The 17977-nt window shown below is 40.0% G+C and overlaps 1 protein-coding gene across 9 annotated transcripts in view; it reads left to right on the plus strand.

Annotated features, from left to right (window-relative positions):
- LOC140195372 (polycystin-1-like protein 1) overlaps positions 1-17977 on the plus strand; it is a 241758-nt gene that overhangs the window by 151995 nt on the left and 71786 nt on the right. For 8 of the 9 annotated variants that reach the window (XR_011885446.1, XR_011885445.1, XM_072253568.1 and 5 more), the window contains 8 exons: positions 2333-2575; positions 3344-3457; positions 5213-5361; positions 5677-5777; positions 8490-8685; positions 9768-9854; positions 10618-10825; positions 13597-13703. Coding sequence is in view for 7 of the 9 variants with exons in the window: in XM_072253568.1 (XP_072109669.1) it covers positions 2333-2575; positions 3344-3457; positions 5213-5361; positions 5677-5777; positions 8490-8685; positions 9768-9854; positions 10618-10825; positions 13597-13703 (1205 nt within the window). In the remaining 2 variants the exon portion in view is untranslated. The remainder of the gene's footprint in view (positions 1-2332; positions 2576-3343; positions 3458-5212; positions 5362-5676; positions 5778-8489; positions 8686-9767; positions 9855-10617; positions 10826-13596; positions 13704-17977) is intronic. The other variant, XM_072253573.1, reaches the window with a different exon arrangement.

Consider the following 17977-nt stretch of genomic DNA (forward strand, 5'->3'; position numbering starts at 1 on the left):
GGACACGCTAGAGGCGGGAAACATGTTCCCAATGTTGGGGGAGTCCAGAACCAGAGGCCACAGTTTAAGAATAAGGGGTAGACCATTTAGAACAGAGTTGAGGAAAAATTTTTTCACATAGAGGGTTGTGGATCTGTGGAATGCTCTGCCTAAGAAGGCAGTGGAGGCCAATTCTCTGGATTCTTTCAAGAAAGAGATAGATACATCTCTTAAAGATAGTGGAGTCAAAGGATATGGGGAGAAGGCAGGAACAGGGTACTAATTATGGATGATCAGCCATGATCACAGTGAATGGTGGTGCTGGCTCGAAGGGCCAAATGGCCTACTCCTGCACCTATTGTCTATTGTCTATTGAATATGTTTCCCTACACTCCGACTAATTATCTGATCTCACAAAATTTGTGAAATAATTCACATTCTATAAGGTATTTTCATGATAACACATGTTCTGTTATTTCTTATAGTGACAGGTGAATCGATGGTTTTCTAGTCCCACCCCACACCCCCACACCCCCACACCCCCACAAAGGCCTTTATGAAATATTGTAGCTATATCTGTTGAAGGAACATAGAACATGGAATTCAACAGCACTCTAAGTGGCAATAAACAAGGACTGAGTGTCCTCATAATCTAATCTAATCTCTGGCAATGACCACTCCCACAATAGTCACTCCACTTGAACCTAGCTTCTTTATATTGGCCCTTGACAAATGCCGATTAACCCAAGCAATCTAAATCTCCTCAGAAAGTCCTGACAGGCCCTACTCACTTTTTAAAACTAGCACTAAGTATTTATTATTGCTCAGTTCATAAACTACTTATGAAACTATTCTATTCTGTTGTGTTTTGCTATATTATTCTTCTGTTTAATATTGGCTTGTTTGTTATATTCAATTATTTTGAATTAAATTAAATGAATCCAGAAAATATAAATAATGGAATAAAGCCAAAATGGGCAGCAAAGGGGTATACCAAAGAACATTTTGATCAGGGCTGATCTACAGAAAATTGGAGGAGAGGATGGGTGAAGAGCAAAGAACTGCTGTGTTGGGCATTGAACTGGGATAAGAGGTGGAATCTGGATTGGGCAACAGCATTTTGGATCTGTGATCAGGGTTGAAGTCCGGAATCAGCAGACTCAGTTGAGTGGAGGGAATGAAAAGACCACTAAGGGGAAATATAGAAACATAGAAAATAGGTGCAGGAGTAGGCCATTCTGCCCTTCGAGCCTGCACCGCCATTCAGTATGATCATGGCTGATCATCCAACTCAGAACCCTGTACCTGCCTTTTCTCCATACCCCCTGATCCCTTTAGCCACAAGGGCCATATCTAACTCCCTCTTAAATATAGCCAATGAACTGGCCTCAACTGTTTCCTGTGGCAGAGAATTCCACAGATTCACCACTCTCTGTGTGAAGAAGTTTTTCCTCGTCTCGGTCTTAAAAGGCTTCCCCTTTACCCTCAAACTGTGACCCCTCGTTCTGAACTTCCCCAACATTGGGAACAATCTTCCTACATCTAGCCTGTCCAATCCCTTTAGGATTTTATACGTTTCAATCAGATTCCCCCTCAATCTTCTAAATTCCAACGAGTATAAGCCTAGTCGATCCAGTCTTCCATCATATGAAAGTCCTGCCATCCCAGGAATCAATCTGGTGAACCTTCTTTGTACTCCCTCTATGGCAAGAATGTCTTTCCTCAGATTAGGGGACCAATTGTCCATCACCTGACTTAGAAATACTTCTGTTAAGGCATGTGCCTTGCAAACTGTGTTGATTTCCACATCAATGTTATTTTTGTCTCATTTTGTGCCCAGTGGCTCCATGTCTTGTACACATGGAGAGTCTAGATCAAACATCTGGAAGCATGGCACCAGTGGACAAAGTAGAGATGGAGCTACCTCTTTAAAAATATATTGGTTAAAAACTGTAATGCTGTGCATATTTTAGATTAACCTCTGAAACCAGCTTCCAACATCACTGACATGTTCAAACTGTTGCTCCTTAATAGCTGGATAGCTGTCAAAAGGCCAAGATCGATTGTCCTTTGCCTTTCTATTGCTCCAGGTTTAGGCTACACTTACAAACAAATAAATGGTATTCCCCATTATCCTAATATATCTTGTTGAGGTGGAGATTCCCAGCATCACTGAAACTGGGTTGTTGGCTGGGATCTTGGCGCATAAGTTTTCTAGGCAATTGAACTAATTATAAAGCAGCAGTCTTTATTTTTGCAAAGTTTCTAGCAAAGGTATATACTGTATTTTAAACTGAACAAAATAATTCAACTCTAGAATGAAAGAATGTCTCTTAAAATTCATCTCTTTCAGCAATATGTGCAAATCAGCAATCAATCACAGTTTTATGTGAACACCAATTTAATGGAGTTCCAAACTTATCAAAATCATGGTTTTCTGAACACAGTGCAAAGCACACATTCTGCCAAATTTTTCCTTCCTGACTTTTTGGATAAAACGATTACTGCAGGAACTGGTGAAAATAATAGTTGTATCATCAGCCACTTGATCAGCTTCAAAAAAAATCCATACATCTGGGGAAAGTCTCCAGTGGAGGTTAGTTAGCAACAGAGGTACTTTGGTGTGTGTGTGTCTGTGTGTTGTGTACTTTTATAAAGGTTAAGTTTTGAATATTGATAATATTCATGAGAAGTTGTTTCAGACAATGCAACTATACAAAATCTTGGATGAACCAGTCATGATGAACTCTCAAATGTTCTGTGTTCCCACTGAGGAAGGATAAAGTGATCACTTTGACTTAACAGAAACTTAATTAGAAACTTAATTTGACTTCATTAGAAAGCTGTTACGGGTGTGAGGGCTAAATTAAGATAAAAGATGTTACAAATTGCATTTTAATAACTTGGATATAGTTTCCAAGGTATTAAGAATAGTTAATGGAATGCTTTGCAATAAATAAAGTACTTTGTTATACATCACTAACATTTCATACTTTTTCAGAAGAAAATTGCTGTGATGTAATGAAAGATTGTATTTACCATTATAGCAAGTTCAGTAAGGATAGTGTGCTTGTTCTCCCTGAATATAGCCACAACTTCTTTTTTTCTATATCAGTAAAATCTTTTGCTCTATTCACAGAATTTGTGGACTATATCTATAAAGCATTGTCCACTGGGTCAACTAAATTATATATGGAGTTGTAGCAAGAAGAAGGCATTCACTCCCCTGTTTATCATAGAATTCAATTATAAATAGCTCTGATTCCATATAACATACTTCATTAATGAAAATGTAAATGAATGATATTAATTAAAGCTGTTTATCCATTTTGGTGAGTAGGTGTTGTTATTCTTTTTCTTGTAGATTAGTGGAGATGTTGCTGACCTCACGCTGTATAATTGCACTAACAGAAGAAAAGTTGAAGTTAAAGGGCTCAGAACACCTGTTCTAATTGAGTTTGAAAGGAAGGACTCAAATGTAAGTTTTATCACATTGAGGTCAAGTAATGTTAGAAATATAAGACTCTTAACTGGTCCCCTTGTATGATAAAGTTGAACTCTTGACCGCTCAGCTTACTTCATCCAAGGCCTTTCCCTTTATTTGTCTACCTCAACTGTGCTTTCTCGGTAACACTATATTCTGAATTGCTATTGTTTTTGTTTCCTTTGTATTACCTGTATGTACTTATGTATGGAGTGATCTGAATGGATAGCATGCAAAACAGACTTTTTCTCTGCATCTCAATACGTGACAATAATTACAAAATTCATATTTTGAGATTCTGTGTTTTGAAATTCCAGAGCTTTCCAAGTGGTAAACCCTGGAAGAACTTGCTTCCTTCAATCTTTTTTTAATAATCACTTTTAGGATCTGAGAACTGCCAGCATGTCCATTTCCCAGATACACAATTACCCTTGAGAAGGTTGTGGTCAATTTCCCACTTGCCTGCATTAATTCCATATCCTTCGGTATATTGTTCACTCAGATTAGTATCCTGATAACTCTTAAATATTGTTAATGTTCTGCCTCCATCGCCTTCTCTGATGCATAGTCCAGTTACCAGATACCTTGAGAGCATATACTGTGGGAGCCTGTTTGACAATGTAAGCCATTATCTGTAATGACTTTCTTTTCACTCAGTAAATTAATTAACCCTCAATAATTTCAGTGTTACTGTTTTGTCAAAGAATGCTGAGCTTCTTACTGGATCAATGCCTTGTAATTTTAGACTTTCCAATCTGTTGGCCACAGTGAAATGCTGTGAGCTCTTCAGTCAATAGACCAGAGAAATTAACTGAGGACAGTTTTTATTTCTTACCAATGTTAACACTTGTTTAGGTGTTTGCGTGTTTGAACGTACAAGTTCACAGATAGCCTGAAGCATGAATGGGGTTGAATAACCATGAATCAACCCTCATGGGGTTGGAAATCCTGTTTTTTTAATCACCTGATATCATATGGGATTGCTGATATCACAAATGAAATTGGAGCTGAATGGGATATCAACAATCACATGAAATCTTAACCCAAAAACATTAAACCAATTCTTTATTTGTTTGACTATATTTTGAGATACAACACAGTAACAAGTCCTTTTGACCCAATGAGAGCACACTATCCAATTACACCCAATTAACCTGTCTTTGGGATGTGGGAGGAAAATGGAGCACCTGGAGGAAGCACACATGGTCACAGGGAGAACATACAAACTCCTCGAGGGCAGTGGCAGAACTGAATCCGGGTCCCTGGCACTGAAATAGTGTTATATTAACCACCATACCACCGCACTGCTCCATTGGATATATATCATGATACATCCAAGATCAGCTAACTAGCATGGGTGCTGGATTGAACTACCTTTGCACTAAAATAGTCTTTTTTTTTGTTCTAATTGTGTTTGTTCTTGTAAATATTATGTACAAGTTGTTTTTCTTGTAAATGCCGCTTATGTAATGCCATGTACCTGTGATGCTGCTGCAGTTAAGTTTTTCGTTGCGCCTGTGCTAACATGTACTTGTAAACGTGACAATAAACTTGACTTTGATTTTGAAAGTGATATCTTCTGTTTGTTCCTTACACATAGTAAAGGAAGATTAATTGAAGCTGAGGCAATAGTGATTCAGCTTTGTTGAATATATGTGCAATTGGCTATCAGTATGCCAGCTGGAGCATTTTTCAAAGCAATCTGCTGTTTCAGATAAAACTTCTGACTATTTTCCTGTCTTATACCAGGAACAGTTCAATGTGCATGTCCTCCATCGAACCCAAATGAACATTCATATCTTGCCAGTGACACCAGCCAACCTACAGCAGGCTTTGCAGATTAGAGTGAATTTCATCAGGCCTGACCAGGAGGTGTTTCCTGTCATGCTCTTAGTGAGGTATGAAACAATTTACACCTTTGGATATGGGCATCCCCATACTCTTGGGAGTTGAATTGCTGCTGAAGATGTTCAGTGTTTCTAGTTGTAAGCTTCCAGAATGGTCGCCAAGGGACATTAAGAAACAGTGGTTTACTAGTAAATCAGCTTGGCTTATGGCTTGAAAAGAAGCTTGGAGGTGAAGCCATTTTCATGTGGCTGCTGTCATTTTCTCTTAATGCAGGGTAGATTATAGTGACAGCAGTTATTTTTCACACAAGTTACTATTTTACTTTCATTTTTGAAGCTAATACTTTAATTTATATGTTTCTCTAGGTCGAATAAAGAGCCAACTCCAAATAAATATAACTTAAAACAAGTCCACCACTGGAATGGAGATGTGATCCATTTGTTTATTTCTGCAACATCACTCTTGGGTTTGTCACTCCTTCTTACATTTTTATACTTTAATGTTTGATGTTTTAAGAATTTAAATCAAGCTAAAAGGATGTAGGTAGTCAAGAATTTAAAATGGAATGTACGAGATCTGTATAATAACTTTCGTGTCATCTTAACTCCTTTTCTCCTACTCAACAAAATAATAAAGTATGCTTAATTTAGACATGAATTATCTTGACAATCCAGAAGGAGAGATTTTATCTTGTTCACTGTTTGGTGTGAGATTTATAAAGTTCACTTTTGTGGTATTGCTACATAAGAGCTGCTGGATAACTTGTAAGTTACAAACATATTATCGTATATGTTTTGGCACTGAATGCTTGCAAACATACACAATACTTGTTCTGTTTGAACTTGGCTGTGCCTTTTAATAGATGTCAAAGACATGGATGTCCTTTCCAGCACTAATTTCATAGTTGACTAGTACCCTATAACTTTCAGGGAAAGGGACTCAAATCACTAGAAGGATGCCAGCAGCACTGTTTGCATGAAATCCTCCAAATTAATCATCAGGATAAAGAAGCCATCTGTACCCTCCACTCAGCCAACACCTCCACTGTCAGTGTTCTAATTATACTCAGCCAGCTATGCAGGCATACTACATAATTTGGAGACCTGACAGCAGACTTATGAAACAGACACGTTATTCCGTAGTGTATTTCTAAAAGGGATAAGCTTCAGGGATGTTATCAATGCCACCTCATGCTGCGATCAACCCAAGTCAATCAATGGGGCATCTGAGAAAGTACTGAGAAACTGGAGTTCTTTTCTACAGTCCTACAGAAGCCTGGAAACCAGGGGACCTTGCACTTACCATAGCAAACCAGTGGAGGACTTGTACAATGAATGTTAGGACACTGGGGAGGGTAATGGAACAGAGGAACTTAGGAGAACAAAGGCATTTTTGTTGAAAGTGGCATCACAGGTAGTGAGGACGGTGAAGAAAAGATGTTTAGCATGTTGATCTTTATCAATCAGAGCACTGACATTATGTTGCGGTTGTATAAGTCATTAGCGAGGTTCACTTGGAGTTCTGTGTACAGTTTTCTGTACCGTGCCCTGTTAGGGGAAAAATGTGGTTAAAACGGAAAAAATGCAGAAATGATTTTGAGGATGGTGCTTGGACTAGAGGGCAAGTTATAGGGAAAGGTTATCCGGGCTAGGTCTTCATTTCATGGAACATAGGGGAATGAAGAACAACCTTAGAGAAATGTTTAAAATTATGAGAGGCAGAGATATGGTGGATGATAATGGGAGAGAAGAGACCAAAATTAGGGGGAATAGAGTTAGGGTGAGAGGGTAAAAATTTAAAAGGGATCTGAGGGCTGATATTTTCATGCGGACAGTGGTGAGTATATGAAATGAGCAGTCAGAGGCAGGTAGAATAGTATAATTAGAGATAATTAAAGAAGCACTTGGATAGGTACCTGGGGGTGGGGCAGGGGTGTTGGGGCATTGCTTGGAGGGGTACACTCTGGAAATTGAGACTTTCTGAGTGGATACCATGGACTATATGGACTCATTGGGCTAAGGGCTGTGTCCATGCTTTATTGCTCTATGAGTCTGACTCCATCAAGCACCTCCTACCTCATCTGTGGTAGAGTTTGTGGGGACCACATTAGTTCATTAGTCACCTAGGAACACACAGAACTGGACTGGAAGGGAGTCATTCCCATCCTGAGCAAGCACTTAAAAAGAGGAACTTTATAGCTTCTAAAAGAGAACAGAAATAAATAAGAAAGAAAGAAAGGAAGGAAGGTATTTTTGCATTATTGAAAATTTTGGCAGAGAAGATTTATGAGGATGATTCCTGGAATGCAGGGGCTAACATATGAGGAGCATTTGTCAGCTCTTGGACTGTATTCATTAGGGCATAGAAGTATGAGAGGGGATCTCATGGAAACATTTCAAATGTTGAAAGGGTTGGACAGAGCAGATGTGGAAAGGCTGCTTTCCTTAGTGGGTGAGTCCAGGACAAGAGGCCACAGTCTTAGAATTAGAGGGTTAGAATTTAAAACAGAGATGAGGAGAAATTTTTTTAGCTGGAGGGTCATGGATTTATGGAATTCGTTGCCACTACGGCTGTGGAGGCTCGATCATTTTGGGTGTTTAAGGAGGAGTTTGATAGGTATCCGATTAGCCAGGGTATCAAGGGATATGGGGAAAAAGCTGGAAATTGGAACTAGATGGGCAAATAGTTTAGCTCATGGTGGAGTGGCAGAGTGGGCCGAATGACCTATTTCTGTTCCTTTGTCTCATGAATGTTTGTTTAATAAATAATATTTAATGTTTTTATTTTGTTAGACTCTTGCCCAAAGGTTTGTAACATTTTGAAATACACAGTAACATTGAAATCAGTGGTCTAACTAAGCTGCAGGTCAGTGCAGCATACCAGTAAAGAGGTGGTTGATACAGTAAGTATACATGGGTACCAATAGCAGTGAGATATTTAAGTTACTTTAAATACACATGTATCACAAAGAGATTCTGGTTCTGCTGAGTAGAATCTCTGGTACGTGTATCTTAGCTCACTTTGCTACATTCTATGCAAGACAGAACATTTTTTTCAGAAGTTAGCTAAAGTATAAGTATAGTGAAATTGAATAAAATAACATAGTCACAAAACTGAGAAGTAAAGGCCTCTATTATGTTAAATTTGGTAATCTGTTTTTCATTACTATTCACACCAGGTACTGGGACATATTATCTTGGCCTCTTAGATGCAAATTACAATAGAAAGCCCAAAAATAACTATCTTGCCAACAATGTAAGTTACACGCTAAGTGTCCGATGGATTCAGTGTTTGTACTGGGATGATATCAAGGAGTGGAAATCTGATGGCTGTTCACCCCGGCAGGAATCAGATTCACAGAAAATAAACTGCAGGTATGATTATTCTCAGTGATGATGTTTCTTTGGTATGCATTTGATATTACCTTATGCAAAAAGAACTCCAATAAAATACAGCAATCTAAAATTACGGGAACTTCTGACAGTAACTGTTGGCCCTTTCCTATAAGAGCTTGAGGTGATATGGCTTTCTTGCACATTCAAAACACATATACGCCAAACTTGTTCAGCCCCACATCAGATGCCTCAAGGAATCCAGAATGAGACAATGTGACTTGATGGACATTCCCTGACACCTACACTGGAGTATCTGGTCGAGTGACCCATCTGTTCTACTTAACTAGCAAGCTGTCCTTTGCCATTGATTCTAATTGAGGAGATTAGCTTGAGAGACTAAGGTACAGAGGAATAATGTGTATTGTAGTGTTTATAAACTATTTTCAGTAGTTTTAATTAGTACAATTGTTTTTAAGTACTTTGTTTAACTGCTTTAATTATATTAATCATTTATTATTTTTTGTTGTATATGATTTTAATAACTTGGATATTTTCAAAACATTCATAGGTTTGCAAACTTAATAGTTGTTTATGTCAAGAATAAGGTTAAATGGACAAGAAACTGTATTTTCAGTTATTTTGAGAATCAGGTTTGTTTTATCTCCTCGTTCCACAGTGCGATTTACAAACTGAAAGTCACTGCTTCTGCATTGAGCTTTGGCACCAGGGATGGAGGCAGATTTTCTCAGGGAGATGTCCCAGGAATTGTGTAAATAAGGCAGGAAAGGCGAGAGGCTCACCATTGGTTACAGATTCTGACCCAAAGACCTTTGCTGTTTTATTTGTAATTTGTGCTAATTAATGCTCATTAATTTTCATTCTGAGTGGAACAAATAATTATAATGAGGAAAGCAAAATGCAACTTTACTTAGATGAGTTCGACAAAAGCTTTCACTGTTTTGTTTTACTCACAGCTTGTACTGTAAAATGCAAAATTAATCCACATCGGTCAGATTAAATGAATTAAAGTTCATGTTTGATGCTTTTGCTCTTTTCCAAATAGTTACTTCTGTCATCTTTTAGATAAATATATAATACTTAATTTTTTAATTTTTAATTAGTTGCAACCACATGACAACATTCACAGTTGCACATCAGTCGGTTAAGATGAAAGATGTCAAATTCACAGATATATTGATATTTATCAGGTGGGTATCACAACAATTAAGGATATACTGTCTTAATACATGCCCTCTGGAACTGATTATTTGCATAATTAATTATATACACAGTGAATAGAATTTGTCTAATATCAGCACTGGATTATTACAAGCAAATGTGTCAGTAGAGAAAAGGCAAAATTAAATAAAAATTCCTTTCATTGATAAATTAGGAATATTCTGAAATTGGTATAATAGATATATTGGAGATCAAATTTTCAATTTGATATAGAGGTTTCATACTATTGGACTGTCCACTTGAGATTATATAAACTTTACACTCGTGGCTACATTTGCAAAAACAAAATAAACTGAATACACTTTGAGGTTCCAAGTACTGAATCACTATGCTGATTGCTGATTGTACTTTATTAGCAAAATCCATGTTATCTCCTTTGCTCTGCTGTATCTTTTCCAATTTTAGGAAGCAAGTGCTCTTCTTATTTATTTTCAGTTATTTTTACCTCTTGACTTTTACTTGGCAACTTTTCTAAACTTTAGGCTATGGTACTGATTATCCAAAATTTGAGATTACAAACAAGTATGCATCCCAGTTTAGTTTTTATTAAAATATTCTAATACTTAATACTTGTGTAATGAATAAATATTACTTTAATAGAACCCAGTCAGCTGATGAATATTAAAAATGTTATTAATTCAGGCCAGATGGCAAAATAACCCTATTGTCTATATTTCTGATAGTCATCTATGTTTTTGGAGATTCATCATTATTTATTTCTTGCTTTGGCAGTGCTGTTGAAAACTACGTCACTTGTATCACTGTTCTGTTCGCACTGACCTTCTACCTTCTGCTGGTTATCTTGTGTAAGCATAAGGATCTTGTCCTTGAGACAAAACCTAAACTCATTGTATTGCAAGACAATGCTCCCGCTGACCAGTATCTTTATGCAATCATTGTGGAGACCGGCTTCAGGACAAAGGCTGGAACCACTGCCAAGGTATTTCATGTCCTTCTTAAAATCATGTTGTTTTTCTGTAATTTAGCACTGGCAGTATCAAGTTATCAAAGAGATATAAGAAAGTAGAAAGTATTGTTCTACAAAACAAATGATTAATTCCATGTGTTCTTCTGGATGGACAATAGAACACAAATGTATTTAAAGGAATAAAATGGCGTGAACTTAAGTATATATTTTATAGGAATATCATGCGCATTAGACCAAATGACCCTGCTCAACAATATCTGTCTTATGATCCTCTCTTTGGGTCTGGCTGGTGGTGCAGTGACATCAGCGCCGGACTCCGGAACAAAGGTTCCCAAGTTCGAACCCAGTCGGGCCGCTCCTGGGCACGCTTTCCATCCGTGCCGGGTTGAGTATCGAGCTCGCAACTCGGCCTTGTAAAAAAAAACTGCGCCCTGAGAAGGACTAGGGGAACCACTCACAGAATCTTTCCTCCAAGACAACCACTTGAAAACTGGTCACTGGGGCTCTGGCAGAGTATGGCACACACAAAAAAAATGATCCTCTTATAGGGCTTATTATCAGATTTTTTCACTTTTTTTTAGCCATTCATGTACAAGCACATGCATATTGCTGTCTGACTACAGCAACTAGGCATACGTCAAATCTGTTATTTCCCCATGTATTATACTGCAGCACAGAAGGAAGCTATTTGGCCCATTGTAGCAAAACCAGCTCTTAGAAGTCCCAACATTCCTCACCCCCAACATCCTCCCAACATTTCTCCCCCCCCCCACCGGACTCAAAAACTGTTTTTCCCCAAGCAGTAAGACTAATCAACACCTCCACTCACTAACTCCAGTATTACTTAATTATTTCCTGTCACAGTCACCTTCTGTGTCCAGCCTAGCTTCATTTTATGGACATACAATCAACCTATGTATATACGCTATCTTACATATTTATGTTTATTGTGTTATTTTATTATTGTTGTGTTCTTTATCTTCTGTGCTGCATCAGATCCGGAGGAAGGACAATTCCATTCTTCTTTATATTTGTGTACGAGAAATTACATTAAACAATCTTGAATCTCCTTGTCTCAGTATGGCCTATTTCCCCTTCAATACGCCTCTGATTCTTTTGTCACAAGTACCCTGAGGAGTACCATACAGTAACAGAAAACCTACCAGCCCATCTTTGTAAGTTTCAAGGAAATTGGAGCACCTAGCAGAAATTTACATAGTTACAGGCAGAATGTGCAAATTCCACATAGACAGCAAGTGAGACCAGAGTTAAATCTGCTGGGAGATAACAGTACTGACTGCTATACCACAGTGATGCTTTTGAACTTCTGTAATTCTCAAACTAAACTGCTGGTAAATCTGTACAAGCAGATGGACGGTGTAATGATATACAGTAAGTGAAGTGTTGGTTTAGTGACTTTCTCCTTCTAGACATAATCCAGTAAATCGACCGAAGTTAGATGCCACAGTCCATTTTTGGAACATCAAATGCAGCAAGTGTTTAACCGGTTAACGCTACAAAATTCATATCATGCAGAACTTATAAGCATTTGTGAGCAGAATACAGCATAATTAACACCTTAATTAACTCTTCAATACAAGAGTGGAGTGCTAGTTTTGTGTGTCTTGTTAACATAAAGACAATGCACATGATATACATCCTCAGTTTTCTCACTTGCAGACCACAGCCAGTTCAGATTGGCAGCAATGTCTCCTCCACAATCTCCATCAGCATAGGTGCACCATAGGGCTGTGTGTTTAGCCCCCTGCTCGACTTGTTTTGCACTTATGAGTGCGTGGCTAGCAGATAGGAGGGAGATTGAAAATATGGCTAAGCGGTGCCACAACTACAATCTCTCACTCGATGTCAGCAAGACCGAGGAGCTGATTATTGACCAGGAGGAGAAAACTGGAGGTCCATGAGCCAGTCCTCATCGAGGGATCGGAGTGGAGAGTGCAGCAACTTCAAATTCCTCACTGTTATCATTTCAGAGGACCTGTCCTGGGCCTGGCACGTAGGTGCAATTACAAAGAAAACACAGCAGCGCCTCTACTCCTTAGAAGTTTGTGAAGATTTGGCATGACATCTAAAACTTTGGCAAACTCCTATAGATAGGCAGTGGAGAGTATATTGACTGGCTACATCACAGCCTGGTATGGAAACACCAATGCCCTTGAATAGAAAATCCTACAAAAAGTAGTGGATACAGCCCAGTCCATCTCGAATAAAGCACTCTCCACCATTGAGCACATTTACAAGGAATGTTGTTACAGGAAAGTGGCAACCCTCATCAGGGACCTCCACCACTCTTCTTGATGCTGACATCAAAAAGCTGGTACAGGAACCTGAGGATGCATACCATGAGGTTCAGGAACAGTTATTATGCCCTCAACATCAGGGTCTTGAAACAGAGGGGATAAATTCACTCAATCTCACTTGCCCCATCACTGAACTGTTCCCACAACTTTCAAGGACTCATCATCTCATGATTTCAATATTTATTACTTGTTTATTATTAATGTTTCTTTTTCTTCTTTTGTATTTGCAGTTTGTTGTCTTTTGCACATTGGTTGTCCACCCTGATGGGTGTGACCTTTCATTGATTCTATTATGGTTATTAGATTTATTGAGTATGCCCACAAGGAAATGAATCACGGGGTTGTATATGGTGATATATATGTACTTTTATTATAAAATTACTTTGACCTTTTAATTTTAGCTTTTCACAATGGTTATTCTAACAGTTACAGTCATGTTTGATAACAAATCTGAACTATTTTTAGGTATATATCAAACTTTATGGAGAAGATGGTGTTTCTGAAACTAGAGAGTTATACCACTCTGAGAAGCAATTATTTGAGAGGAATTCGAGATACACATTTATAATGAGGTACTACATAGTAAGAGGTGAACTGGACCAAAATACTTTGTATTCAGCTCATTAGGTGATTTAAAGTAAATGAGTTTAAATCCTTTGCTTATTTGGTGCCTGTGTGTTAAGTGATGCCTTGCATTTTTATAACGTTTTCAGCACATTCACAACCCTTCCCAATCTATCGGCCAATGGGAACATCAATTAAGCATAACAACAGACCAAATAAGTACATTCTATCTCATATGATGGTGTGATGCTTTCAATCGCCTGAAGGAATACTGTCTATCATAATGGTCATGATAAAAATGAGCCTTTCTACTGATGCTAAAAGAATTCTATGTTATGGATGATAAATTTGCTAATATTTACTTATCCCTCCATAAATCCTGTTTGACCTGCTTACATCCCTGTTATTAATCCTCCCCATGGCCTACTTTCTTTGAATTACTTTGATTGTAGATTTATTCACTTCCTTCATGATATACTTTTAAACTCTTGTGAACGGTTTGTGATATAAAAGATATAAATCAATAAAGGCAATCACTTCCAGATAATTAATTAACCTTTAGACACCACAGTTTTTGAGATCCAAGTATCTTATGACCTTGTTTGTCTGTCCCGGGAAATTTGGATGGAAATTACCTTGACAGTCCTTTTAGTTTCTTCTAGTTTTTGCAGAATAGCTTTCTATATAGCCCCCTTGCTCTCTTTTCATACAGTAGCTTGGAAAGGTATTATTTACCTTATCTATTTTATGCTTATCTGCTTAACTCATACAGTGCCTATAAAAAGTATTCACCCCCCTTGGAAGTTTTCATATTTTATTGTTTTACAACATTGAATCACAATGAATTTAATTTGACTTTTTTGACACTGATTAACAGAAAAAGACTCTTCCGTGTCAAAGGCAGCAATTACAGCCTCTTGTCTGTGTGGATAGGTCTCTATCAGCTTTGCACATCTGGACACTGCAATTTTTCCCATTCTTCTCTACGAAGCTGCTCAAGCTCTGTCAGATTGCATGGGGAGCATGAGTGAACAGCCCTTTTCAAGTCCAGCCACAAATTCTCAATTGGATTGAGGTCTGGACTCTGACTTGGCCACTCCAGGACATTAGCATTGTTGTTCTTAAGCCAATACTGTGTAGTTTTCGTTTTAAGCTTGGGGTCATTGTCTTGCTGGAAAACAAATCTTCTCCCAAAATGCAGTTCTCTTGCAGACTGCATCAGGTTTTCCTCCAGGATTTTCCCTGTATTTTGCTGCATTTATTTTACCCTCCACCTTCACAAACCTTCCAGGGCCTGCTGCAGTGAAGCATCCCCACAGCATGATGCAGCCACCACCTTGCTTCACAGAAAGGATGGTGTGTTTTTGATGATGTGTGGTGCTTGGCTTACGCCAAACATAGTGTTTAGTCTGATGGTCAAAAATCTCAATTTAGGTTTCATCAGACCATAGAACCTTCTTCCAGCTGACTTCAGAGTCTCCCACATGCCTTCTGGCAAACCCTAGCTGAGATTTCATGTGAGTTTTTTTTTCAACAATGACTTTCTCTTTGCTACTCTCCCAAAAAGCTGCAACTGGTGAAGCACCGGGACAAGAGTTGCTATATGTGCAGTCTCTCCCATCTCAGCCACTGAGGCTTGTAACTCCTCCAGAGTTGTCATAGATCTCTTGATGGCCTTCCTCACTAGTCTCCTTCTTGCACGGTCTCTCAGTTTTTGAGGACAGACTGCTCTAGGCAGATTTACAGCTGTGCCACATCTTTTCCATTTCTTGATGATTGACTTAACTCTACTCCAAGGGATATTCAGTGACTTGGAAATTTTCTTGTATTCATTTCCTGGCTTGTGCTTTCCAATAACCTTCTCTCAGAGTTGCATGGAGTGTTCTTTTATTTTCATAGTGTAGTTTTTTGCTAGGATACTGACCCACCAGCAGTTGGACCTTCCAGATACAGTTGTATTTTTACTACAGTCAGTTGAAACACCTTGACTACACAGGACTCCAAAACAAGATCTCCATTTAACCAATTATGTGACTTCTAAAACCAATTGGCTACACCAGTGATGATTTGGTGTGTCATATTAAAGGGGAGGGAGGAATGAATACTTATGCAATCAATTATTTTGTGTTTTACATTTGTGATTAATTTCAATCACTTTGTAGAGAACTACAAAGCTGCTATTGTGCCTCCCGTCTCCCCTTCCCCCACTACCACTCTGCAACCCCGTCTCCCTCAGATCCCACGGTCAGCTCCTGGGCCCTCAGAGGCTCCATCTTCCTCTTACCCCAACCCTCCCCTCTCCACTGACACCACCAGCCTCCCCCCTCCCCCCTCTGATCCCACTTTTCATCCACGCCGGGTCTTTACCATCCCCTCTGACCTTCAACTGCCTGAGGCAGAACGCTCTGTCCTCAGTAAGGGCCTCACCTTTGTTCCCCTTCGCTCACACCTCAGCGAGTTCCGCGCTCGCCATGATGCGGAACTCTTCTTCCGCCGTCTCCGTCTCCAAGCCTACTTCTTCGGTAAGGACTCTTCCACCCCCACCGATGACCCCTTCTCCTGTCTTCAACCCTCCTCCTCTTCATGGACACCCCGCTCTGGTCTTCTGCCTGCTCTGGATCTCTTTATCGCTAACTGCCGACGGGACCTCAACCGTCTCGACTTCACCGCACCTTGTCCCCATTCCAACCTTACTCCTTCCGAATGCTCTGCTCTCCACTCATTCCACACTAATCCTAACCTTACTATTAAACCTGCCGATAAGTGGGTGCTGTAGTAGTCTGGCATACTGACCTCTACCTTGCCGAGGCACAGCGACAACTCGCGGATACCTCCTCTTATTTACCCCTCAATCGTGACCCCACTAAGGAGCACCAGGCCATTGTCTCCCACAACATCACCGACTTTATCCGCTCAGTGGATCTCCCATCCACTGCTGTCAACCTTATAGTTCCCACACCCCGCACTTCCCGTTTCTACCTCCTACCCAAAATCCACAAACCTGCCTGTCCTGGCAGACCTTTTATCTCAGCTTGCTCCTGCCCCACCGAACTCGTTTCTGCATACCTCGACACAGTTTTATCCCCCTTTGTTCAATCCCTTCCTACCTATGTTCGTGACACTTCTCATGCTCTTAAACTTGTCGATGATTTTAAGTTCCCTGGCCCCCACCGCTTTATTTTCACCATGGATGTCCAGTCCCTGTATACTTCCATGCCCCATCAGGAAGGTCTCAAAGCTCTCTGCTTCTTTTTGGATTCCAGACCCAATCAGTTCCCCTCTACCACCACTCTGCTCCGTCTAGCAGAATTAGTCCTTACTCTTAATAATTTCTCCTCTGGCTCCTCCTACTTCCTCCAAACTAAAGGTGTAGCTATGGGCACCCGTATGGGTCCTAGCTCTGCCTGTCTTTTTGTTGGCTTGTGGAACGATCTATGTTCCAAACCTATTATGGTATCTGTCCCTCACTTTTCCTTCGCTACATCCACGACTGCATTGGCACTGCTTCCTGCACGCATGCAGAACTCGTTGACTTCATTAACTTTGCCTCCAACTTTCACCTTGCCCTCAAGTTTACCTGGACCATTTCCGACACCTCCCTCCCCTTTCTAGATCTTTCTGTCTCTATCTCTGTAGACAGCTTATCTACTGATGTCTACTATAAGCCTACTGACTCTCACAGCTATCTGGACTATTCCTCTTCTCACCCTGTCTCTTGCAAAAATGCCCTTCTCGCAATTCCTCCGTCTCTGCTGCATCTGCTCTCAGGATGAGGCTTTTCATTCCGGGACGAGGGAGATGTCCTCCTTTTTTAAAGAACGGGGCTTCCCTTCCTCCACCATCAACTCTGCTCTCAAACACACCTCCCCCATTTCACGTACATCTGCTCTCACTCCATCCTCCCGTCACCCCACTAGGAATAGGGTTCCCCTGGTCCTCACCTATCACCCCACCAGCCTCCAGGTCCAACATATTATTCTCCGTAACTGCCGCCACCTCCAACGGGATCCCACCACTATGCACATCTTTCCCTCCCCCCGTCTCTCTGCTTTCCACAGGGATCGCTCCCTATGCAACTCTCTTGTCCATTCATCCCCTCCATCCCTCCCCACTGATCTCCCTCCTGGTACTTATCCGTGTAAGCGGAACAAGTGCTACACATGCCCTTACACTTCCTCCCTTACCACCACTCAGGGCCCCAGACAGTCCTTCCAGGTGAGGCGACACTTCACCTGTGAGTTGGCTGGGGTGATATACTGCGTCCGGTGCTCCGGATGTGGCC

The sequence above is a fragment of the Mobula birostris genome, chromosome 3 (assembly GCF_030028105.1).
Source record: "Mobula birostris isolate sMobBir1 chromosome 3, sMobBir1.hap1, whole genome shotgun sequence".
Lineage (NCBI taxonomy): Eukaryota > Metazoa > Chordata > Chondrichthyes > Myliobatiformes > Myliobatidae > Mobula > Mobula birostris.